Here is a 27248-nt window from a genome sequence, read left to right on the forward strand (position 1 = left end):
ATAGACCATATATTAGCTCACAGAACATATTTAAGCAAATGCAAAAGAGTTGAAATCATCCCTTGCATATTATCGGATCATAGCACTCTGAAATTAGAAATTAATGACAAAGGATACTGCAAAAATTCCGCAAACACATGGAAACTAAATAACACACTCTTGAGTAATCAGTGGGTCACAGAAGAAATTAAAGAAGAAATTAAACAATACCTAAAAGAAAATGAAAATGCAGACACAACTTACTGGAATCTGTGGGATGCAATGAAAGCCGTTCTGAGAGGAAAATTTATTGCACTGAGTTCCCACATCAGGAAAACAGAACGAATACAAATAAATAACTTGATGCTACACCTCAAACAGCTAGAAAAAGAAGAGCAAGTCAAGCCCAAAGCCAAAAGAAGAGAGGAAATTATAAAAATCAGAGCAGAAATCAATGCAATAGAGACTAAGAAAACAATCCAAAGAATCAACGAATCAAAGAGTTGGTTCTTTGAAAGAATAAATAAAATCGATAAGCCCCTAGCCAAGCTTATTAAAAAAAGGAAAGAAAAAGCTCAAATTCATGCAATAAGAAATGAAAAAGGAGAAATCACTGCAGACCCAATAGAAATACAGAGGATCATCAACACCTATTTCGAAAACCTCTACTCTCAAAAGTTTGATAACACAGAAGAAATAGACAGATTCTTAGAAGCATATGAAGTACCAAAGCTAGATCAAGAGGATATAAAACTGTTGAATAACCCAATCTCTGCTAATGAAATTGAGAATGTAATTGGGTCCTTGCCCACCAAGAAGAGCCCAGGCCCAGATGGATTCACTGTAGAATTCTACAAGAAATATAAAGAAGACCTAATGCCGACACTCCTCAAACTATTCAATGAAATTAAAAGGGAAGCAATCCTTCCTAAGTCATTCCTGGAAGCAAATATTACTCTAGTACCAAAACCTGAGAAAGACCCAACTATAAAAGAGAACTATAGACCGATCTCCCTAATGAACACAGATGCAAAAATCCTCAATAAAATATTGGCAAATAGGATCCAGCAAATCATCAAGAAGATTATACACCATGACCAAGTGGGATTCATCCCAGGAATGCAAGGATGGTTCAACATACGCAAATCAATAAATGTAATCCACCATATCAATAAAGCCAAAAATAAGAATCACATGATCATCTCTATAGATGCAGAAAAAGCCTTCAATAAGGTCCAACACTTATTCATGATAAGAACTTTACAGAAAATTGGAATAAATGGTCTTTACCTCAATATAATAAAGGCCATTTATGACAAACCAACAGCCAGCATCATACTAAATGGCCAAAAATTGAAAGCCTTTACTTTAAAATCGGGTATAAGACAAGGATGTCCTTTATCACCACTCCTATTTAATATAGCACTGGAAGTACTAGCCAGAGCAATTAGACAAGAGAGAAAAATAAAAGGGGTAAAGATAGGAAAAGAAGAAGTTAAATTGTCATTGTTTGCAGATGACATGACACTCTACATAGAAGACCCCCTAAACTCCATTGAAATACTCTTAGATACAATAAATAAATTCAGTAATGTGGCTGGATACAAAATCAATACTCAGAAATCAATAGCATTCCTATACACAAACAACAAAATTACAGAGAGGGAAATAAGAGAAACTGGACTATTCACATTAGCAAGCAAAAAAATGAAATATTTAGGAATTACTCTTACAAAAGAAGTGAAAGACTTATACAGTGAAAATTATAATACACTGAAAAAGGAAATTGAAGATGATCTCAGAAAATGGAAAGACATCCCTTGCTTATGGATAGGAAGAACAAACATTGTGAAAATGGCCATTCTCCCAAAACTGTTATACAGATTCAATGCAATCCCAATAGAAATACCATCAACATACCTTATAGATCTAGAGAAATCACTCCTAAATTTCATCTGGAACCAGAAGAGACCTAGAATATCAAAGGCAATTCTAAGCAGCAAAGACAAAGCAGGAGGCATCACAATCCCTGACTTGAAGTTATACTACAAAGCAACAGTAGTAAAATCAACATGGTATTGGAATCAAAACAGAGCTGAAGATCAGTGGAATAGATTAGAAGATACAACCACAACTACGAACACACTCAACCACCTTATTTTTGATAAAGGAGCCAAGCAGGTTCACTGGAAGAACGACAGTCTCTTTAATAAATGGTGCTGGAAAAACTGGCTCTCCATTTGCCGAAAACTAAAGCTAGACCCATGTCTATTACCATGTACTAAATTAAAATCTAAATGGGTCAAAGATCTGAATATTAAAACAGAAACACTAAATCTATTGGAAGACAAAATAGGTAGAAACCTTGGAGAAATAGGAGTAGGTAAAGAATTCAGGAACAGGACTCAAACCGCACGGGAAATATTTCCCAGAATCAATAACTGGGACCACTTCTTATTAAAAAGTTTCTGCATGTCAAAAGAAATCTCCAGCATAGTGAAAAGAAAACCCACAAACTGGGAAAAGATTTTAGTGAACTCTCTCTCAGACAAGGGCCTCTTGTCTAAAACATATAAAGAATTAAAGAAACTCAGACCTCCGAAATTCAAAGATCCAATCCAAAAATGGGCATCTGAGATGAATATGCAATTCTCAGATGAAGAAATGCAAATGGCAAATAAATACATGAAAAAATGCTCATCATCATTGGTCATTAGAGAAATGCAAATTAAAACCACACTGAGATACCATCTCACTCCTGAAAGAATGGCCAGGATCAAGAAAACCGACAACAAATGCTGGAGAGGCTGTGGGGAAAAAGGAACTCTCCTGCACTGCTGGTGGGAGTGTAGACTGGTACAGCCTTTGTGGAGATCTGTCTGGAGATTTCTCAAAAAGTTGGGACTGGAAATCCCATTTATTCCAGCTATTCCACTTCTAGGCATATTCCCAGAAGAACTGAAAGCATCATACCACAGTGATATATGTGCACCTATGTTTATAGCAGCACAATTTGTAATCGCCAGATCTTGGAAACAACCCAAGTGCCCATCAACTGAGGAATGGATAAAAAAGTTGTGGTGTTTCTATACAATGGAGTATTATTCAGCTATAAAGAAGGATCACATTGAGATATTTATCAATAAATGGGCGCAGCTTGAGACCATACTCATTAGTGAAATAAATCAATCTCGCATGTGTGAATACCCAATAGTTTCCCTAATGTAAATAATGATTCAAATATATAAAAATATGTGGTAATCATGATTCCACATTAGGTGGCCTTGAAGCCTTATAAAGTTTTCACTCATTAATTAGAAAGGCTTTATTCTGGGCTTCTTGATATGAAAATATTTGAAGCTAGAGTATATGAAGTTTTATCCAAATATTTCAAGGAAAAAGACACTATGGTAACTACTATTAAGTCAGGTTATAAGGTGGTGAAGTACTAGGTTGTTGAAACAGTCATGCTGTGACCTCTATTGTTATATTGTTATGTCCTGTTTTATCTCAATCTCCCCCTTATTGTTTCAAAAAAAATTATTTAGTCATTTCTTATGTTTGTCTTAATTAAAGAAAAAATTCAAAAAAATTAGGATATATAAATAGTAACTCTTTTCGATTTCCTATTAACTTGTTTTGAAGTCCTGTAGTACTCCCACGATCTTGTTTTGACTGATTAGACTCTGTTCCATTCTATATGATAGTATCAAGTTTGAAGACATAGGCAACTACTTTGAAGACAATAAGATTCACTAAGATACTCATTCTGGTTTGACTATTGTCTTCTTTGGAAGTCCTGTAATGTTTACAATGCCTAAGTTTTATTGGTCTTGTTCTCTACTGTTTTGTCCAACTTTATAATATCTAATAAGATAGACAATTCTTTTTAAGGAAACAAGGGACAACGTTGATAACCGTTGTTGATAAACTTGTACTCTGTTCTACACTATGTGCTATGTCTATCCTTGGTATTGACTGACAGCTTTGTTTTGCCATATTTGACTGTATTCTCCCCCCCCCCAAAGAAAGTAATAAGCACTAAGGAGTAATAAAATCCAAGATGTGTAAATTTTGTTGTAAAAAAGAGAGGGAAAAAAAAAAAAGAAAAAGAGCTCTAACGGATATAACAGCAAGTGTGTTTGGGGGTGTTAAATAGCTGACTTTATCAATGTTTTTGGAACATTGAACACAGCTGTTTGCAGTCTCCCTGTTTGAATGTCCACCTTGTGTTCTTTGATACTGTGATTTGAGGAACTATTTTCAAGAAGATAGTGTGTAATCTACTAGCAGGTGATTTCTTACTGTTATGTTTTTTTGTTTTGTTTTGTTTTGTTTTTGTAGTTCTGTATTGAGTGTACCCTTACGCCGCTTTGGTTTGTTTTGTGTTTTTCTCTTTTTCCTCTTTAAAAAAAAAAAAAAAGAGTCTGTAAATGCTTTCCTTTATCACTCAAGTTTCTCCATGTGATTCCATATTTAGTTCTCTACTTGGAACCCTCTTAAAGTCTATCTCATATTCTAGGTAAACCCTTTAAAATAATATTTCCCATACCCCTTAACGACTGTTTAGTTCTTTTGCCAATGTTTATTTATTCATTGTAAAGCAGCTGCATAAGATAGCCCATGATCAAAGTAACTGGAAATGATATCCAGTGTCAGTGGTTGTGGGAGTGGCTGTTCCTTTCCAAAGAGTTAGTGGCTCAGCTGACTCTTGTAGTCATATTAACGTATGTGAAATTGTAGTATTCACCTTGATTTCTTCAGTGTCTTACTGATTAAGGTATATTCTTCTAAACACAGCAGTTCTGTATTTTCTGTTTTTATATAACAGCCTATGGAACAATTCCATGCATACAGAGACATATATTTCAAAATCATATGTTATATATTGATTATTTAATATAATATACTATATTTCCCTTCTTAATGTAACAGCTTTTTATTCTCATCATTTCAGTTCAACAGCTAGCTGACAAATATCTTTGCTATTATTTTACTATCTTATAGAGATTTTATAATTTGTGATTTGTAGATTTGTGATTTAGAGGCTAGAGAGAAAGAAATGAATTTGAGCTGCATTAGTACAGGGATGGACCAGGTGATTCTGGCATCTAACTAATCTGGTTATGAAGGCCATTTTGGCTGGGTGACAGAAAACCAATTTTAACTGCTCACCACTGATGGAAATAGCTGACTCGACATAGGAGGCAAGGTTCTAAATGTAAACAGAACATTTCCTGATCAAAGGAATTGTCTAGAGTTATACATGTCACCCATCTAAGCGTGAACCACAACAAATCCTACCTCAATACTAATAAAAACCTAAGATATTCATGTGACTTCCTTTCTTATTTCCTAGATTGGCATCCAGCACTACCTTTTCTAATCAAGCAGAAAGGTAAGGTCCTTCATTTTTTAAAACCTCCTGTGCATGTTTATCTCATTTCTAAAATACTGGTGTATATTCAATGGAAGGACTATAGTTGGTTCCAGTTGTAACTCCAGAGAGCATTAGTTATGTGATTTGCATTTATGGCTTCATTTATTCATGCATTCATTTTATTCAACTAATACTTTTAAGCTCACCTTGTACAAGATACTTAGGAACAGACTGATATGATTCCTACCCATATAAGGCTTGAGCTCCACTTGGGAGACAAACATGGAATATTCACACAAATTTTTAATTGTAAATTGTGTTAAATGCTATGAAGAAAAATGATAGAGAGATTTATATAACATTAACTCATTCAACAAGTATTCATGATTACTTGGATACTGAGGATATAGTGGTTGAAAAGGTAAATCCTGGCTTTCATGAAGCTTATATCTCAGTTGAGGAGGGAGATCAAGCAAATTACCCAATAAGAAAATCAACAATATAATTTAATAACATTTAGTGCTAAGTAATGTGAAAATTATTCAACTTCAGGTGGTAGAGAGGGATGGGAGGTGATATTTTACAAAGACAGCCTCTCTGAGGAAGTGATAATTGAACAAAACCTGAATGAAGTGAGAGAATAAGTTGTGCAGCAATTTATGGAAAAAACAATCCAGGCAGAGGGAACAGAAAAGTCAAAGGCTTTAAGTCATGAAAATGCATGGTGTGTTCGGTGAACAGACCAATGTGCCTTTTCAATATAATAGATATTGTGAGACAGAAAAATATTATTCAAAAGGAAAGAAGAACTAGGGTGGAAACAGAGAAAAAGAAAGGAAGGGAAGAAGGAAAAATAGATTAAAGAAAAAGATAAAATGGAAACAAAATTTGTAAATAAGGAGGGGAAGATGGATTGAAAAGAGGAGAAGGGGATAGGATTGTGAGAAAATAGAGAAATCAAAATATATCCTATACATGTACAAATGCCCTACGATGAATATGATCATTATCTATATCTAAAATGTACCAATAAATTTAATTATAAAAAAATAAGGCTCAGGAAACGAGGTAGACAAGATAGGGAAGAGCCAGGCCAAGTAGAGACCTACAGATTATTATAAGAAGTTCCCTCTTACTGAATGAAGCACGTCCTTACCCTAAGATTTGAAAGGATTATTCTCCAGTAAAAATCAAAATCAAAACTCCAATGGTGGTTGTCAGTGGTTGGGTTGGGAGATCAAGAATTACTTAATGAGCATAAAATTTCAGTTAAATAGCTACAGAACACTGAACCTGTAGTCAGCAATAATATATGGTATACTTCAAGTCTTAAGAAACTAGATTTCATGTGGCATTCTTACAAGAATAAAATTTAAAATGTTTAAAATGAAAACTTAAAAACAAAAGAGAGAATCACTTTGACACATGTACTAAAATAGGGTGAGAGGGGAAGCAGAGAAACCTGTTTGGAAATCCTACAAGTAAGAGATAGTGGTCGCTTGCTTTCTGGTGATAAGTTGTCACATTAAAGATGTGTGTAGGAATACTTTGAAAGTAGAGCCAACAGAATTTGATGATAGATGGGATTTTAGGTGCAGATTTTAGGAAAAGAGGCAAGAAAGGCAACTTTCCCAGGTTTGGGGTAAATGTACTGAATTTCCTCATTTGTAAAAGAAGGACACTAACCTATGCCCTTCTTGTGCCATAGTGTCATCTTCTGGCACTCCCATTACGTGCCACTTGCTGAGTCAGGCAAATCTAAGTGAGCCTTGATGTCATGAGTAAGTGTAACTCACTAAAGCTAAATTTACTAGGCACTCTAGTCAGAGTAGTGGTAAAGCAAAAGGAGAAGGACGGAAACGCTTCCCTTAAGAAGTGACATTTAACTAGGATCTGAAAGAAATGAGTTGAATTTAACTGCATATAGTTACGGAAAGAGCCTGGGTAAGGCTCCTAAGATAGTAAAAAAAAAAGCATGTAGAAATAGCTATGAGAAAAGGCCTGTGTGGCTGTGGTGCAGAAATGCAAGCTTTTGTTGAGATTGGCTTGCCAGGTTGTGCTCAGCTTACAAATACCAAATATTTTGGGCTTGATTATAGAAGCAGTTGGAAGGCACTGAAGGATATTTAAGGAGGGAGGTGTGTGTGTGTGTGTGTGTGTGTGTGTGTGTGTAGCATGCAGTAAGGTTACTCGGGCAACATATGTGATAGGATGAGAGAACTAGAGGACGGAATAGATGCTGTGTATGACGTTGAGTACACTGATCTCTTTCTGCCTTAGTTTTCTCAACAGTAAAAGGGGGATTCTGACACCTGCCCCTCTTGTACCTCTTGTGCCACAGGGATATTTGCTGTGAGATCCATGTGACAGCATTTATGTGAAGTGTAACTGTAGCAGGTCCTACAAACATAAGATGGCATTGTTTTTAGTATTGTGTATCAACAACTGAAGGTTTTAGACAGCTTTGCTTTCTTTCTTCTGTTCTATTTGGGCATAGAATTTTTAAAAGATTTTTCCTCTTAACATTTTGAAGTATCATAAAATTTTTTAAAGTATACAGTAAAAGTGAAGGAATTTTACCATGAACTCATATACCTATCACGTACTTTCCACAAGGAGCGTTTTACTTGTTTTCTCACATATCTGTCTGTCCGTACATCCATTTTGTTGGATTAATTTCAAAGTAAATTTCAGACTTAGTATATTTTTCCTGCTATATACTTCAGAAAGTTGGCATTAAGTTCAATTCTTTTTTTATTTTAAAGAGGGTAAAACTAAACACAACAAAACAGAGCAAAATAGAACATAAGAAAGCAATGTAAGAGACATAAATTTCAAAGCAAGACAATTAGAGATCTTCACTATCTATTGTATTGTCTCATTTTTTTCCAAATAGTTGTCCTTATCTTCACATAGAATGAATTCATACAAAACAACATAGTATAAAACTGATCCAGACAGCATGATGAAGGCATTTTAGGTCTTCAAGACCAGACAATAGGGAAGTCAACAATGGCTGTCATAGTGTCTCTCATTTTCTTCAAAATAGCTGTCCATAACTTCATGTATGTTGAAATTAAACAAAACAAAACAGACTAAAATCACTCTGAACAAAGAATAATAGTATTGCTGGATTTCACATCATGACACTATGGAATCAGCACTGGGTACTGTGGTGTCTCTTTTTCTTCAAAGTAGTTGTTCATTTCATCATGCGTTATACAATCAGTTCTCATAAACTGTTTATAAGTTCTACACATGCATGAGTCTCTACATGTATATCTATCCTTTCTGTATTAGAGGGAAAAAAAACAAAGCAAGACAAAACAAAAAAAAAATTCCTAGAAAAACATGAAATGAAAAAGTCATAAAACCACAATACAAGGTGATCTACAATAGTTACTATGGTGTCTCTTGTTATCTTCAATAGAACTATCTATATCATCAGGCATAGTATAATTGAATATAGCAGTATATAACAATATTAATAAAAGCAAAACATTGTAGCTGGGGATTTAGCTTAGCGGCATAAGCACTTGCCTTGCAAGCAGGCGGTCATGAGTTCGATCCCCAGTACTGATTTAAAAAAAAAAAAAAAAACAAAACAAAAAACAAAACATTGTAGACATTGTAAGACTTCAAAAACAGGTAATAATAAAACCAGAGTGGGTGTCTAGTAAATCTTGTAATCTTCAGTATATTTGCCTATACTCTCAGACTTGATACTATCAATCATAACAGATTTGAATAAAATCAGTCAATACAAAACAGCAATCTAACAAACCAGATTCAAATAAGATCAGTCATGATAAGACAGTGTAAATTATATAGGGCTTCAGATTAAGTTAGTAGGAAATTAAGGATGATTACCATACTATATCCTGCTATTTCCGGGATAGGTGTCTGCCCTCAAATCTAGTACAAGTAGACAGACTGGAACAGAATATAATCCATCTAAACAGAGCAGAGAGAGTAATGTGGGTTTTAAGTCCTGATACATTATTAACAATATCCTCTGCCTTCTTTTTTTAGACTATTCCTACCCTTTCACTCCTACAGGGTGCACTGTGCATTTTGTGTCCTACCAACTCCCTCAGTTTTTAGATTGAGGGGGCAACCTGATATTTACCAAAGTGGTTCCAAATTTTCTCACTCCTGGACTTGACCCCAAGTTGTATTCTTTTACTTACAAAAGCCTCAAGGTTTTCCTTCATTATAGCTGAGTTGTTCTGTACTGCACAAAAGTATCATGTCTTTCCAACCTATCTGCAGGTGCTGGTCGAGTAGCCCCTATTTCTCTCTGGTTCCTTGTCACATAGAGGATTGCTTTCTCATATTTGATTTTTGGTCCATAAGCCCTCTTTCAGGTTAATTGTATTTCCTATACAGAACGTCTTGATGGACCCTACTTCCTGAACCACTCTGCCTGTGTTTCTTCTTTTTAGTGTTTCAAGGCCATCTGTGTTAAAGTTTATAGCCAATCTTCTCTGCCTCATCTCTGTTATGCTATTTTTATGCCATTGGTTGTCTACTTGTCTGCTTCATTCCGCTGTCTGCCCCATTCATTGAGGCCTCTCTGCCACTGTTCCCAAAATCCTGTGTTTTTTTCTGTCTCTCTAAAATGTCTAGAATATCCTTCAATGTAGGGTGGGATTGGTGGCCACAAAATCCCCCAGTTCCTCTTTGTCATGGAAGCATCTTGTTTCTCCATTAATTTTGAGAGACAGTTTTGCAGGGTACATTGATCTGGGTTGGAGGTTATTTTCTTTCAGGGCTTGGAATACTTCACTTCAAGCTCTTCTTGATTTGATAGTTTGTGTCAAGAAGTCTGCCATGACTTTAATGGGTTTTCCTTTATAGGTGATCTGTTTCTTTTCTCTGATGGCTTTTAATAGTCTGTTCTTGTGATGAATTTCTGGTATCTCAATTATTATATGTCTGGGTGTAGCTCTGTTTTGGTTGTAGGTGGCTAGAGTTCTGTATGCCTCATATATCTGAATATCATTTACTTTTCCTATGCTTGGGAAATTTTCCTTAATTATTTCTGTGAATAGCCTTTGTATTTTCTTTGTGTTTACCCCTGCATCTTCACTCGCATTTTTTATTCTTAAGGTATAGATTCTCTTTCAACTTCTAGCCTTTGTATTGTTACTGCCTGTTTCCTTGTTATTTTTAAGAGATCTTTCCTTTCACGATCAGACATTATAAACCTATCTTCAAGTTTTGTTAATCTGTCTCTAGTTTCTTTCAGGCAATTTTTCCAGCTTTCAGTGAAGTTTTTAATTTCCTGGTAATCTTTTTGAATCTGTTTTGTGTATTCTAGGTTTTCTTTATATTCTTCTTCGAATGTTTCTTTCCTTTTTTGTGTTCCTCCATTCTTGTGTGTTCTTGAGAGGTGCTTAGCATTTCTTTTATTAATCTTCTTATATCTTGCTTTACTTGAATTAATATTTCACTTTTGAGCTCATCTGTGATATCACAAATATATCTCTTTATGTTTGCTGATGCTGTGTCTGATATTGCACATTTGCTGCCCTCAATCTCTTTTTTATTTACCTCTCCTGGATTAATATTTGCAGGATTGGGGGTTGGGGGATTTTTCTTATTTCTTTCTTTTGTCATGTTTTTGGTTTCGTCCATACAGGTGTATAGTGGAGGTCCAAGCCCCTTTCCTTGTTGATAATAGTTCTTTTGAAGCATGCTGGCTAAGGATTTCTGTCCTCTCCAGTTTGCTGTTGGTCATGAGGTGCAATCAGGGGCAGTACATGTTGGCCCCTCCCCTCCAAACCAGTCAACCTGTGGGGGTCTTCACCACGTTAGTATGTGCCACACGTACAGAATTGGCTTGGGACAACTTATTGGGCCCCAGCCAGGGGCATGACCATGACTCAGGCCAAGCATATCCCACCAATCTGCTCTGGGTAGGGAGCAAACAACTGAAGTCACTGACGTTCCTTGTTCATGACCATCCTGGATTCCAACATGTCATCCAGTTGGTCACCCCTTTCCTATGGGAGGGTCTTATTTTGAGCACTCACTGCAAGTTAGTGCAGGACTCCATGCAGGTTCCATTCTCCGTTGTGTTCACCAACCCTTGACTTCAGCATGACTGTGGCTCCAGTGAGTTGCGGTGGTGGCATGAGTTTGGGTGGCTCCAATGAGAGCAAAGGGGCCACTAATCTTAGCTGCTCCAATGGTAGCCCCGGGACTGTGTGTTTGACCAGTTCTTTTCCCTTTAGTTTCTTCCTGGATTGAGAGTATCCATCTCCCTCTGTCTGGTCCTCTTCAAGATGTTTTATCCTGACATCTGAGATGTTTCTCTCAGGGAGGCTCTGTATTTTTCTGCTTACTGATCTGCCATCTTTAGCTCCAGCCCTAAAGTTCAATTTTTGTATATGGCTATTTCTTTTTCTTCTAGCTAATTGAGGTATGATTAACAAATAAAAACTGTATATATTTAAGGTATACAAAGTGATGTTTTATATACTGCATACATTGTGAAGTGGTTGATACAATTAATCTAATGGATAAATCCATCACCTCAGATAATTTACTTTTTTAATTTTTGGTATGAATACTTGAGATCTATTGTGTTAGTAAATTTCAAGTGGATAATACATGATCATTAGTAATGATCACCATGCCAAACTAGGTATGCTTGTTTCTTTTGTGAAGTTTACATACAGGGAAATACACAATTCTTAAATACATATTCACTGAGTTGTGACTAGTGTGTATCCTTGCATAACCCAAACCCTTTCCAAGATACAAAACATTACCACCACAGTTCCTTCCTGTACTCCAGTCAGTCTCTACCTGCACAGAAGAAAGACTGCTGTGATTTTCTTTTTCCACCACAGAAAAGTTTTACCTTTTATAGAAGTCCATATAAGTGGAATTGTAGTCTATATCTTTTGACTTCTTTACTCATCAACATTTTGAGATTTACCCATATGATTGCTTGTCTCTGTCGTTCATTTCTTTTAGAGACCTCAATAACATCCCATAGTTTGTATATTTATTTCCTTATTGAAGAACTTCTGGTTTATTTGGACAATTATAAATAAGAAATTCTTATACATGTCTTTTTGTAAGAAAACATTTTACTTCTCTTAGGAATGAAATTTATTGTTTCACAGGATAGATGTATGTTCAACTTTATAAGAAAACACCAAAAGGTCTTTTCTATAAAGATGATTATACCATTTATCTTATATATGAAATTGTCTTGCCATTGTATGTTCCCATGACAATGTATGAGATTGTGGGTTGATCCACATTCTTGCCAAATTTTGGCTTTGCTGACCTTTTTTATTTCAGTCTCTTTGGTGAGTATGTAGCAGGTGGACATCTCATTGTGGTTTTAACTTGCATCCCCCAATGGCATTTTTTCACATGCTTACTAACTCTTTGTAATTTTTCTTTTGTCAAGTGTGTACTCAAATATTTTGAGTCTTTTTAAATTGGGTTGTTATCTTTTTATTACAAAGTTGTAGGACTTCTTCATATATCCTGAGTACTACTCCTTCATTAAATGTTTTGAGAATATCTTCACCCTTGTATCATTTCCTGAGGGAATTTAAAAATAGATGAATTCTAATTTATGAAAAATTTTCAAAATTATAACTATAGAAACTTATAACCTCCTATCATTTACTCAAGACAAATTTATCTGCTTTTAAGATATGAAAATATTCAGTAACTCATTATTAGTTATATTAGTTATGGTCTTTTCATAGATGCCCTTTAGCAAATTAAGGATATTTCCTTCTATTTCCAGTTTCTTGTGTTTTTTTAAAAAGTTATAAGGTGTGCTGAACTTTTGTTAAGTGTAATTTGTATGTATATTGAAATAAAAGGTTTTTTGATCTTTACTTTTTAATATATTGAATTGTATCCATTGAATTTTAATATTAAACTATTCTTATATTTCTGAGACAAACTCTACTTGGTTGTGATGTATCATTCTTGTAATCCATAGTTGGATTCAGTCTCCATGAGGAATATTTCCCATTTTTTAAACTTCCTTCTATGTTCTATTTTGATAATGGCTTTATCTGATTTTAGTTTTAGGGTTATGCTGGCCTCATAAAACAAATTGGTAAAGGGTCTTTTCTCTGAAAGTTATTGTAAAATTTGGAGTTATTTTTTCCTGAATAAGACTTGTGGTCTATATGTTTGAGCCAGCATTTCAGGTACGCATGGCAATAATAGAAATAAGTAAACAGGCAGAACTTTTCACCCTGTATCTGTTTGGGTTCTGGTTTCTTCTTTCTGGTAACTTACTCCCTAAGCACCTCAGAAAATTCGTCTTCTGATACCTTGGTTTAAGAAACAGGACCACATGAAGTTCTTTTGACTCTCTTTTGACATGTGTTAAGTGTACAGTGTATGAAGAGGAAACTGCAGCTGTGAAAGTCTTACCCTTTGTACCAGTATCAGCTCAGATGCCCGTAAGAATATCTCCTTGGTCTCTCAGTGGGAACGAGCATCTCCCTTACTTCTGTTTTCTTCACAACAGTTCTCCCAATAGCCAAGTACACTTTGGAGGAAGGATCTTACTGGTAACCTTTGTCCAGCATTCTAATTCTGATTGCCATTCCCTGGACGTGTGAATTTTGTAGGTCTCCTTTTCCTCTGAGGCCCTGCAATCTTCATATGTACTTTCAGAGACTTCAACTAAATTTGAGATCATTTTGACATTTCATGGTTTTCTCTAAAATATATACATTGTTAATAGGAATGAAAGTTGACTAGATTGTTTGAACTCACTAATGAAAATGATGATGAGATTTTGCATAAGGAGACTGATGTGTAATTGCCTAAACTCTGAATAAATAAATGCCAAGTGCATGCTTGATGGCTCACAAGTTTTTGTGCTATTTCTCTTGTATTGAAACACAGCATGATGGTCCCTGGCAATGCAGCAGGGGTGGCCAAGCAGTTCCTGCGCTGCATCTTCCATCAACTGGCCCCCAACGGCATCTTCCCGCAGTTGTTCCAGAGCACCATCAAAGGTAATATGCCCAGAGGTTCCAGGCACTGCAAACCTGGCTAGTCCCAGAAACCGGAACACTACTGAATCTGATTGTTTGCTTTGCAGATGGAACTTTTTTACGGACTTTGGCCACATCCCTCATGGACTTCAATGAATTGAGCTCTATCGCTGCTCTCAGTCAGCTCTTGGAGGTAGGTTTGCTGAAATGATGCCCCATACCCCAGCCAAAATTTCACTCTATACAGTAATGCTGGGGAAGAAACCTACATTCAGTAACTCAAAAAACTGATTTAAATTTTGTACGGATTCACTGTTCATTTAAGCTTCTAGATACTTTCAAGCTGGAAACTCACGTACACAGAACTATTGTTTGAACTTAGAAAATGAGCTGTAGTAGAAGGAGCAGCACATAATGTTTGGCAAGACTCGCGTTCCAGGACCTAATTACAGTGGAATATGGAGCATTAGATCACCAGACTGAGATTCTAGTTCTGGCTCCACTGTTTATACACTGTCTTGCTGTCTTGTGAGACTAGTGTTCAAGTCTCAGCTCCACTGCTGTGGCTCTCAGCTAATATTTTGCTAGAAAGAAAGCTGCTGCTCTTGTAATTTATACTTTCTGTCTTTGGGCTGAACAATTCTTTCCAGTGAGCATCATGTGCTGTGATTTCTTAGGACCAGACTACATCAATTATAGATCTTTATTTCTTGCTTAAATTTCACCTTTCATTGAGTCAAAGATCACCAATCTTCGCTTTGAAGTTTATCTGAACTTGTCGAATTTTCTGTTTTATTCCCATTATTGGCCTGTACAGTTGGCAGTCATCACATGTTTATAGAAATATATGTGACTTTTAAAGTTGATTTCACCGGGGCTGGGGATTTAGCTCAGCGGCATAAGCACCTGCCTTGCTAGCAGATGGTCGTGAGTTTGATCCCCGGTACCGATACAAATGAAAAAGACAAAAAAAAAAAAAGTTGACTTCACCAAATAGTTATATGAATGAATTCCCACACTGTTTCAGCATTTTAGCATTTGATTGCCTATTTTTGTGTTTTTAGGGTCTAAATAACAAAAAGAATTTACCAGCAGGGGGTGCTATGATACGCTGTTTGGAAAACATTGCTACTTTCATGGAAGCTTTACCCATGGATTCTCCTAGTAGCCTCTGGACCACAATCAGCAACCAGTTTCAGACATTTTTTGCCAAGCTGCCTTGTGTTTTACCTCTAAAGGTAAGCAGAGCCTGAGGTTTCATTTCTAATTACTATTGACCATTCGCTTACAGAGAACAACACAAGAAGCAGTCTTGGGTGATGTGATAAATCCCAAAGGGCTTGTCTGTCATGGAGTACAGAGAATCACTCAAGCTGTTCTTTCAAATATTACAAAATGACAGCAATATGGAGTAGGCATTTTGCTCACTAATGTAAATTGTGCACATTTTTCAGCTGATTTTTTTGAAAGTCAGGAAGACATTAGTAGATTATGTATAGCTAGAAATTTTCTTGAGTGTTTATTAAACAGATTAATAGTTTTGTCTAAAGGGGCCCAGATATATAATGTAAAGTTTTAATTTTAGAGATTATATAAAGGGAAATGTTCACTTAGGTGTTTGTGAACGAAGTACTTGTAAGACCAAGATATTTCTATTGGATTTACTACTTCTACTATCATGCCACCTTGCAAGAATGCACACATAGTAACTTACCTGAAAATAATATTTGCCCAAGCATTGGTACCAACACAGGCCCATTAAATGCCAACATGGATGCCCATATTACCAAAGCTGGAAGAGAGTTCTAAAACTTACTCCTTTCAGGCCCATCTTCGGTATGGGGGATTGCATAGCCAGAAAGGTGGTGCTAGTTGCTTAAACAGCTCAGTGGTGAGAGAATAAAAAATAGAACTCAAATCCTGTATGGAACAGCCCAGCACTATTTCCACCAACAACTCCTCAAAACCTTCTAAAGTAGGAATGAGGAGAAGGCATTTGTTCTCTAGAACAAGGAGAAAAGATGTGGTTGGCAGTGGCATTGCTGTGTCTTTGATCTGTAGTTCCACTAGTTATTTTGTGCTTTCTTTGTACACCTCACAAGTGAAAGTATTTAAATTGGAACACAGTGAATCATACACTAATCCGACAAGTGAAGTTATGTGTTGGCAGCTCCACCTCTGAAATGAATATTATATAAATAAAATATAATAAAGTTCAACCACCTCTAATAATGCCTTTGGTAAATTGCAGATGTTACTAATAGACAATGTAAGGATGATCATTCAGAGAGCCTTAGCTTTCTCTGTGATGGTTTGAGTTTGAAGGTAGAGTACAGAGGTACAGAGGAAGGATATTTAGCATTTCTCTCATTCTCTCACAAATCTAGATTAGCTGAATAAATCCACATTAAAAACATTAGCACTTTGAAACTGTAGATATATGTAACTACCATGCATACACATGTGAAAAATCAAATGCACACATTTTAACACAGCCACACAGAACCTCCCTTGAGGAGGAGTGTCATCATAGGAGTTCATTGCTAAGAGAGCCGTGTACTCTGAGAGGAGGAGTGGGGCAAGGTGGCAAATTCAGATGCATATGTGCTAACATGAGAGTTGAGATATTTAAAGTATTGCCTGCTGCAAACAACTGCTATGCCTAATTTGTAAGTCGGCCCTGTCCATAGGGACCTTGACTGCAGGACTAGTGAGTGAAATGGAGTGAGGTAAGACCATAGGAGAAATGAGACCCCTAAAAACTGTTAAGCATCTGTCCCACTGCAGGTTCAGCTACTACTCCACCTGCTGATCGTTATGTGGGTGATGAGGCCTCATATGGATCCTCCCAGATCTATGCTGACATTTCCTGATTTTTAAATCACTGACAGGGGTGGTGGGGTGGTGATGTCAACCCTGGATTAAAGTAAGTAAATGTCATATCAACTCCTTTGGGCATTGAGCACATTAAGTAGGCCAGTTGTTCCTTTAATAGACCCAGTAGACCCTTATGAAATACTTTTAGGATTTGCGTGAGAAGTTCCTCTGCTAGGTTAGATCTAGGCAGATGGAGGTTTTTGTTTTTAATCTCTGAGAAAAATATTAAGGCTTTGAATGATCTATAGGTTGTTACTATCAGTTTGGAGAAGTGGACTTCAAATTTAAGTGTGCATCAGTGTCCTTATTGATAGAACATGGATTACTAGACCTGATTCCTGAGTTTCTCATTCAATAGTGGGGCCTCAGGACTTGCATTTTAACAAATTTCCAGGAAATAGAATTGTTGCTGAATCCAGAGATTCCACTTAGAGAAACGCTTACTTGGTTGGCACCCTCTGAAAGAGGCTAAATACATAGCTGAAGAAATGAAACTGTAAGACTGGGGATATACCTTGCAGCATAAGTGCCTACTTGGCAAGTGTAAGGTCCTGAGTTTGATTCCTGGTACCAAAAAGAAATGAAACTGTAGCCTCCTATTGTGATACAGTCACAATGTTAAATAATGTTATGTTTTGTTTTGTTTTGAGTCAGGGTTTCACTATGTAGTTCAGGCTGGCATCAAACTCACTATGTAGTTCAGCCTGGCCTTGACTTACGGTGATCTTCTTCACTCAGCCTCCCAAGTGCTAGGATTACAGGTGTGTGCCACCATGCCTGGCCAAAAATATTGTTATTTATTCTTGTGGCAAAATTTTTCTTCAACCCAAGTAAATTCCATTTTAAAAGTATATTTTGAGGGGCTGGAGGTTTAGCTCAGCGGCATAAGTGCCTGCCTTGCAAGCAGGCAGTCGTGAGTTCGATCCCCGGTACCGATAAAAAAATATATATATTTTGATATATTTGCCAAATAGAACTCTAATAGATTTGTAAGGCATGATTGATTTTCTCTTGCTGAAATTTTACTGCATTTTCCCAGGTTTTTTTCATGTCTTTTCATAATGAAGAAAGAGCGTATGAAACTAGTTTTTGGTTTTTAAATAAATCAAAGTTTTGTTTCAAACATGATCTTTCACAAGATCATGTACCTCTTTAGAGTTGGATACATTTAATATCCACTTATCCACCCATGTTTCCATCCATTCATCCATCTGTCCATCTATCCACTCAGTTCTCTATCCAGATTCCTGTATAATTTAATTCTGTAGCTACATCTTTGAAAAATAGCCTAGAAGCTGTGCTTAATTATTTAATATTGTTTAATTGACTGTTTTATTAAAAATTTTAACTTGAGAAGGTTTATTTTCAGCATGAATAAATGGCATAAGAAACTCTAAAGAGGTAATTGTATTTTAGATTTTTATTTTTGCTAAAATAAACATACTATTTGAAGTAAAAGATCTATGAGGAAAGAACTGACTTTTTACCTTTTTCAATATTTGTTCACAGTGTTCTTTAGATTCCAGTTTGAGAATTATGATTTGCCTCCTGAAGATACCCTCTACTAATGCCACAAGGGTATGTATGTTTCAGAAAAACATAGCCAACTGAGAACTTGATTATTTTTAATCTAAAAAGACAGATGTACGCATACTGCATAATTCTTGTATCCTGAATGCTTCCACTGTCATCTCCTTCCTCTGCTTCTGTTAGGTCGGTGTCTAATACATCACAGTGCTATTGTTTATAATTTGCCATCCTAATCCTGGGTCGTGTCCACCAATCCATTCTCCATACTTCTAACTAGATGATCCTTCTAAACACAGAATTCACCATATTTGTTCCTTGCTTTAAAATCTTTGATAATTTATTCCTTTTAGAATAATGTGGCTTTTAAAAGTTACCTTATGACTTACCAGACTGCCTTTCTGAGTCCTTGGCTGCATGTCCCATCCCCTATGCCTCCTATGCACTTTCAGGATCAACATCATCATCCTCATCAAAACGACAACTGCTATTTATCGAATACTTACCTTATAGCTGACCGTGTGTTTAGAATTTTACATATATCATCTATTTAATTTCACACTTTTCTTGCCTTTGCTTAGGTTATTTCCTTTCCATGAAATGCTTTTACTCTTACCAGTATGATGAACTTCTCATTCTTCAAACTTCCATTTAGATCTTTGTAAATGCTCATACAAACTATAGCAATTACTTCCCATGTCAGTTCCCATAATACCTGCCTGAGCTTTCTGCAAGTTACATTGTCTTGAAGCCTCCCCAGTTAGACCATGAACTTCAAGAAGTCCAGTTCTGTCTCCTTCACTTCTGTATTCCCAGTTACCTCTATGGGCTATGTTATGTGAATAGTGCAATTGTGTGTATTGCAATAGGTTGTAATTACTACTTCATATACCAACAACTTGTGTTACCTGCTACTGTTTACCTTCATTGTGCTTTCCTAGACTCACAGTGTATGGTAGAAAGTTGCAAAGAGATTTTTTGGCTCAATTTGGTCACTTAGAGATAAGGAAATAGACTCAGAGAAATGAAATGTCTTAGCCAAGGTCCAATGAGTCCAAACTCTTTTGTGTTTCTTTTGTACATGTTGCCCATTACCATTCTTGTTTGTTAGATATAAGAATAAGTTTCTATATGGCCTTGATTTTGGGGTTTTCTTTTTGATCAATGAGGATGCATTATTTGTAGTGTGAGACCTATCCCCGTCGCTGTTCATCCATTGTTGGTATTTGAAGGTAACAGCCTTTATACAGGGCAAAGAATATTGAACCAAACATACTATTTCAAAGGCTTTTAAAAAATGTTCTATATAGAAACCATCACCAAAGTTTCTGTGGAAAGTACAAACAAATAGAAAGCATAATTTCTATTCTCAGGGGCAACTAACATGCAATGAATTCATGTTATCCTTCAATAAGGAAGAAACCTCAAAAATGCTCATATTCCTTGATTTAGTAGTTTGTTTTTCTGAAAAATCTAAGAAAATGAAAATTTCATGAAAAATATATTTATTAGGGTGTTATTCATAGTAAGATGTGACTCTTTTTTGGCCATTAAAATAGATGGGTGATTACAAAAAATTAGATGACACTAGACTTTTCTTTTTATATGAAGTTATTAAAAATAAAATGTATAATTTGCATATATATAAGATATCAACTAAGCAAATTGATACACGTTGAAGAAACGAAGTATTTCAATGTGTTATCTCTAGAGATGAGACTACGTGAATTTTATTTCCTCTTCAGTGCTTTTCTACATACTCTGGATTTGCACATTTTTATTACTTTTATAATGCAGACACTAAGGACTATAGAAGTTGAAAAATAATGGAAGTCATGACATGGGAGTCTTTTGGAGTCTAATCAAATCTCTACAGAGTAATTATACCTCTGGAAAATTTCCCTGGGATTTGGGCTTGAATTCATTCAATAATTGTATGGCCTTAGACAAATTCCTTGACCGCTTAGCTACTTCAGTTGCAGAATAAGAAAACAGACTTCTGGAGGGTGTGATTCTAGTGAACCATGCATGCCCAAAGGTTCTGAGAAATAGAGGGGCAAATCCTAACACAAATCTCACAGCGTCTCGATTGCTTAGAGTGGACAGGAAGATAGGATACTTCTAGTTCAGTAGGTTTGTATATTATGTCACATGGAAAAATGGATTTTTGAGCATTAAAATAAGGAAGTCATGCTCTTTCAGCCATTGATTGAATGTGCAGTTCTATTTCTATTGAACTACAGTAGCTACCTGGCAACAGACTTTAAATTAAGGAAGAATGTTTCCATTAGTTATTGTGAAAAGACTTTTAATACTTTTTTTTAAAGGTAGAAACCAGCAATTTGTTTGGTCCCAATCTCATTGCAGAGTTTGTTGGAACCATTCTCGAAACTGCTCAGCTTTGTAATTCAGAATGCTGTCTTCACTCTGGCCTACCTGGTGGAGCTGTGTGGCTTGTGTTACCGAGCTTTCACTAAGGTATGTTCCATGTGTGTGTTTGTATAAAACCGAAAACCAGCAGAAATAATTCTTTCTAATCAGTCTCAAATCTGTTAATTGTTAACAATCATGTTAATTGTTTTAATATGGTTAATAATGAGTAATCTTGCTAAGGTCTAATGCATATCATTAGAAGGAAACAGTTTGCACATACCGAAATATATCTAAAATATGTAGAGTTGGTAGTCTTACAATTTAAAAGAGATATTTTGAATGGATCAAATTAATGATCTAAATGACCTCTCAAAGGCTTTTTCAAGTTCACTATCCCATGATTAATGGGCAAGCCATTGCTACATATCATTTTTCATTCAAAGTAGAAAAATATTGACTTGTCATTTGTAAAGTGCACAGAGAACTCCTTAATTCTCATCATTTGTTTGTTCCCCAGTTCTGGGTTCTTGGCCTCTGAGATCAGGATCTCATCTTTTGTCATCTCGCCTTAATCACAGTTCCTCTATTGAATTATCTTTAGTGCTCCTTTGCCCACAACTGAGAAAGTGGAAAAGTACTGCTTGCCCAGCAGATGCAGCAACTGTATTGGAATTCATAGACGCTCTTGGAATGGAAAAGTGGAGGCAGGAAATATTAAGAGCATTTCTGTACTTAAGAACAATATGCATAGACACTTCAATTTCCATATTTTCCAAGTTTATTTTCAGTGGGGTCTCTGTTTGTGTTTTTCCCTCTTGAATATTTAGAATGCTTGTTTATTTATGTTGCTCACTTTTACAAACCCTTTTATTTCCTCATAAAAATAATTTCATTCTCCCTAAAACAGACTTGTCTTCTTGTTTTTTAACTTGTGTCCTTGCTGCTTGTTAAACATGCCATGATAATTTTTCCTTTGGCCTTTCTAATTACAAGTATTTTTTACCTTCCCTGGAGCAATATATTTTCTAACTATTAAGATAATCAACAGTTTTTTTCTTATTTTACATCCCTCTTAAAAAATAACTTCTTCCCTTTTCACCTAAAAAGTGAGGTGACACAACACCAAATACCATAAAAGAAACTGTATTTGCCTTAGTCATTTTATTCTTTAGCTGTCTTTATGTTTGATTTGTTTAAATTTTATCTTATTTTGGAGAAAGATCCATAATGAGTTTTTACTTGTTGGGAACTACAGGTACTGATTACAGGAGACCACTCAGGATTCTGAAGTCAAGATAGTCATGGTTTTGAATATTCATTATAGTGTATGCCTTCTCATATTCAATTGTAATTTTAGTGGCCTGTCAGTTCCTGTTGTCATATACCGTTCCTTCAGTTCTCCATTGTAAAATGATTATTATTTATGTAAAGCTTCTGTATAGACTGTACCCACTCTTCTCATAAATAATGAGAAACTATAGGAAACAGTCAGTAAATAACTTTTTTGAGCCTTCTGTGATCCAAAGAAAAGGGACAGTAAAGTAAGACCTTTGGAGACTTCTTTTTTGGAAAGTCTAGATAATCTGAAAATTATCCCCGCAAAAAAAAAGTAGAATTCAGGATGAGACAGAATAGACATGGTTTTAACATCTACCTGATTTTTATAAGAATGAAAGAGGCAAAAATGAGTGAATTGAGACCCAGAGCAATAAACATAGAAGCATTCTAGGATGGTTTGTATTTTAAAGTCCGCATAAGAAAGAAGATGAAATCTTAGGAATGCTCTGGTAGGCAGTTGGAGCTGAGTCATCCTCAGTAGAAAATTAGAACCTTCAAAAAGCTATATATTTCATAAAAGGGAGGTTTGGAAAGAATATATTCTTAACATTGGAGTGAGAAGAAATGGTACCTGTTTCAGCCTGGGAGCTGTAGAATAATTGTAGTCTCCTTTGAGAATTGGTAAACATAAGCCTATCTTTGAAACACTTAGAGTTTGAATTTATAACACCTTCATGTTCTGGGAACCTCCAAGCTGAAAACTTAAATAACATTGATGCTGAGCAAGTTGCTGGTGTTGAGCCTTGAAATGTCTGATAGAAGCAAGCCCGAAGGCAAGCCTCAAACTTCTCTTGTGGAATATATTTTCCACTGAGCCTCAGCAATATTCCTGCATTTAAAATCCTGATGAGAATAAGCTCAAAATTTAAAATTACCCAAAGAAGGATGGGGAAAGGGTGGGGGCAAGAGGAGGAGGAGGAAATAATCTACCATGAACTAGATTAGCAAAGTCAACAAATAGCAAGTTTTCTCCAAAAACTTCCAATATGAAAACTGTGAAATAGAGGCTATAAAACATATATCAAATGATAAGCATATACAGGATGAGTAAAAAACACAGAAAGCTCTATAGTCATTTTAAAAAATGAACCAGATTTAGCTCATTGATTTGGACTAAACAGAAATCGTAGAAATGAAAAATAGTCCTGGATATTAAAATTTTAAGTGGATAGACTAATTAGACACAGCTAAAAAGAAAATTGGTGTAGTGGAAAATGGATCTGAAGGAATTTTCTGGAGGGCAGCAAAGAGAAATAAAGAGATAAAGGATACAGTGAGAAGATATAACATCTAGTAAGGTTTCAGAGAAGCAAAATAGGCTTTTAATTAATTCTAGAATTAATGGAAGTTAATTCTTTGACTCAGAAAGCACAGTGAACCTAAAAAGTCTTAAAAATAAAGTTATACTTGCTCATGTCATAATCTAGATGAGTAGGTAAAATTTAGCAGAAAGGTCAAGACAAAATATTTTAAGAGAAAAAAAAAATATTTTAAGATCAACCAAGAGAATAGACACCGTAAAGAAAGACTACTTCAGAACAACATGTGGAAATGCTAAGATAATGGAAAAAAAATGATTAAAATGATAAGAATAATTAACTATTCATATAATTTCTAAGATATCATTCAACAGTGATGACTAAATAAATATGCAAGCAGAAAGGTAAGACATTTTATGCAAACAATTTCTAAAAGATATGGTAAGAAGGAAATTGATGCTGGACATGATAGTGGGTTCCTATAATTCCAGATATATGGAGGGCTGAGGCAGGAGGATTGCAAGTTTACAACTTGCCTGGGCAGGTTAGTGAAACTGTGTCTCAAAATAAAAAAACAAGGGGTTGTAGTGCACCTCTGCTTCTTATTTCCAGAACCACAAAAAGTAGGAGTAAGGGGAGGTGCAAGGGAAAGGAGGAAGAAATTGAACCAAAAATGAAGCTGTAAAACATCTGAAGAAAATCTAAAGAAATTGATAAAGTATGGAGATATTATTACTGACAATATAAGGCAGTAATAATGTTAGATATAGGAGCAAAGTGCACACTACAACACACTACATACACACACAAACATGCACACGTGAAAATCTTACAGGTTATTGTTACCCAGTATTTCACTGTGTGTACATGCACACTACGTGTATGCACACAAACACACGGTTAATGCATTCAATTTATTGTTCACTAGAAAAGCAGAGATTATGAGTAACTTTAAACTCTTAAGCATACATGTAAATTTTAAAAGTGTAGTCTCATAAGGTCAGAAATACCATGTGTAAATTCCAAACAAATGGAGAATAAAATGGAAATAAAAATTCAGTCAAGACAAAAAGAATTACAGGAAGCTGTACAAAATGAGTTATAAGTGTAATAAGCTCAAATAAGAAGAAATAAATTCCAAATAATCATAATAAATTCAATAATGTTAATAAATACAAGATTACTAGGCTCACATAAAATTGCCAAATTGGATTTTAAAATAGAGCTACATTGTATTTATAAAAGATACATGTAAAAGAACTGGGAAATTTTGAAAAAAGATAAAGAGAGAAAAAATTACACAAAAGATACTAATGAGAAGAAAGCTAAAGTTAGTAAATTGACTTTCACTGAAAAGCATATCATAAAGAGTTGATATATAAAAGGAAAAATTTACCAGGAAATTTGTGACAATTCTAAAACTATAGAGCAAATAATATAACCTCAACTGTATTAAATGAAAATTAGGACTACAAAGAGAAATTGGCAAATTCACAAGCAATCATAGTGAGAGATTTTAGATGTATTTCAGTAATCGATCGAGCAGATATAAAATGATTGTCTGAAGTAGATCTGAGCAACACCATGATGTAAGAGTTTTAAATCCACCAATTTGAGAATGCTTTAAAAACATGGAACATTTTAAAATGCTTTAAAAACATGGAACATTTTAAAATTCAGAGTAAAGAGTCCACAAATTAAGTCTTTTGTGTGTGTGTGTGTGTGTGTGTGTGTGTGTGTTAGGAAATGAACTCAGGACCTTGTGTTTGCCAGGCAGTGCTGAGCCACTGAGCTATATTCTCGGCCACAAGCTAAGTCTTAAAACATACTAGAATGCTGGTTTTCATGAGACCCTGTTCTCCAATCTCAATACAATTAAATTATAAATCCATAAGAAAACTGTGATTGCATACAAATGTTCAAAGCTGGCCCAAACAAGGGCTCCATGGCTCCATGTCTAGTGGGATACCATTCACATCGTGTGTGTGTGTGTGTGTGTGTGTGTGTGTGTGTGTGTGTTTTGTTATATTGAGACAGGTGTAGATACTTGTCTCTGTAGTTAAGCTCTAGACCCTAGAAGAGGATCCCCCTACATAAAGCCACATCAGCTCGCAGTGCCCTGCAAACCTGGGGAAAAGTATATGTGCACACTTCACTGGTGCACAGCAACACTGTGTTACAGCTATGTCCCAGGAGTTTTCAAGAGTCTTCTCTTGACTTTCCCCTATTCACAAATGTCTGAATCTTATCCCCTCATCAGATTCTGTCCCTTCACTTTAGCTTCAAGGATAGGGTGTTTGTAGAGTACATGCATGAAACATTGAGAGTGTGTGTGTGAATGTGTGAGGGTCTTTGTGCATATATGCAATCAGGGTTGTTGATTCCAGAACCCTAAAAACTCTTAGTTCTTTAGGTTTTGCAGTCGCATATGTGTGTATGTGTGTGTGTGTGTGTGTTTTCTGGTTCATATTAATGAGCTCTGCAATCTGCTCTATTTGGAAATTAAAATATTCTTTTAAATAGTTCAAAGATCAAAGAAATATAAGCAATTTTAGAAAAATATTTAGAATAACTAAAAAAAATACTGTCTTCCACAGCTGGGCATGGTGGTACATGGCTGTAATTCTAGGACCTAGAGGCAGGGACAGGAGGATTGCCATGTGTTTGGGGACAACCTGGGCTACATAGTGAGTTCAAGGCCAACCTGGCCTACATAGTAAAACCTTGTCTCAACAGAACTACCTGCAAACTTTGACAGTTACAGCAACAGAGATGTTTAGAAGAAAACTTATATTATTAATACTCTTATTGGAAATAAAAAAGAAAAGCTAAATGAACTAAACAAGTCCACTTAAGTTACAATACCATGATAACTGCAGAAAATTTAAGGAAGAAAATAATAAAGATCAGAGCAGGAACTAATTAAATTTAAAACATAGATAAAATAGAGGAGCAATATAACCAAAAGCTGGTGTTATTATTTTTTTTATTTTAGTGCTGGAGATCAACCCAAAAGTCTCACTTTTGCTAGGTAGTTGCTCTATAACTGAGCTGTATCCCAAGTCCTGAAAAGGTGACCTTCTGATTAGGCTAATAAAACAAACAAAACATTGGCAAGACTTTTAAAGGATACCAGAGTAAAGGTACAAATAGAGAATATCAGCAATGAAAAAGGAAATATAACTGCAGGCATTTTAGAGATTTTAGACCAACTTTATAATCATAAACTTGAAATCTTGGACAGCAGGGACATTGTCCTTAAAAAATGTAACTATCAGGGAAAATAAGAAAAAGAAGAAATCAACTAACCTTAAATGATTAAAAAATGGAATTGTAATTAAAAACCTAACCACAAACTCCATTGCAACTTTAGAGACAACTTCTGTAAAGATTTAGGAACAAACTGATCTCTGTACAAATTAATAGGATAGGAAAAAAAAGAACTCCAACACATTTGATGAGGTCCTGATACTAACTAGAGAAGAGCAATAAAGGAAAGCAAAATTACAGGCCAATGCT

At 35.5% G+C, this 27248-nt stretch overlaps 1 protein-coding gene across 10 annotated transcripts in view; it reads left to right on the forward strand.

The window, feature by feature from the left end:
• Unc79 (unc-79 homolog, NALCN channel complex subunit) overlaps window positions 1-27248 on the forward strand; it is a 272072-nt gene that overhangs the window by 207527 nt on the left and 37297 nt on the right. For all 10 annotated transcript variants that reach the window (XM_063241428.1, XM_063241425.1, XM_063241421.1 and 7 more), the window contains 6 exons: window positions 5339-5377; window positions 14264-14376; window positions 14463-14548; window positions 15420-15593; window positions 18742-18810; window positions 21127-21237. In XM_063241428.1, the coding sequence (XP_063097498.1) occupies window positions 5339-5377; window positions 14264-14376; window positions 14463-14548; window positions 15420-15593; window positions 18742-18810; window positions 21127-21237 (592 nt within the window). The remainder of the gene's footprint in view (window positions 1-5338; window positions 5378-14263; window positions 14377-14462; window positions 14549-15419; window positions 15594-18741; window positions 18811-21126; window positions 21238-27248) is intronic.

Source organism: Cavia porcellus, unplaced genomic scaffold, assembly GCF_034190915.1.
Source record: "Cavia porcellus strain 051 isolate PalLab524CR breed Dunkin Hartley unplaced genomic scaffold, mCavPor4.1 scaffold_31, whole genome shotgun sequence".
NCBI classification, from domain to species: domain Eukaryota; kingdom Metazoa; phylum Chordata; class Mammalia; order Rodentia; family Caviidae; genus Cavia; species Cavia porcellus.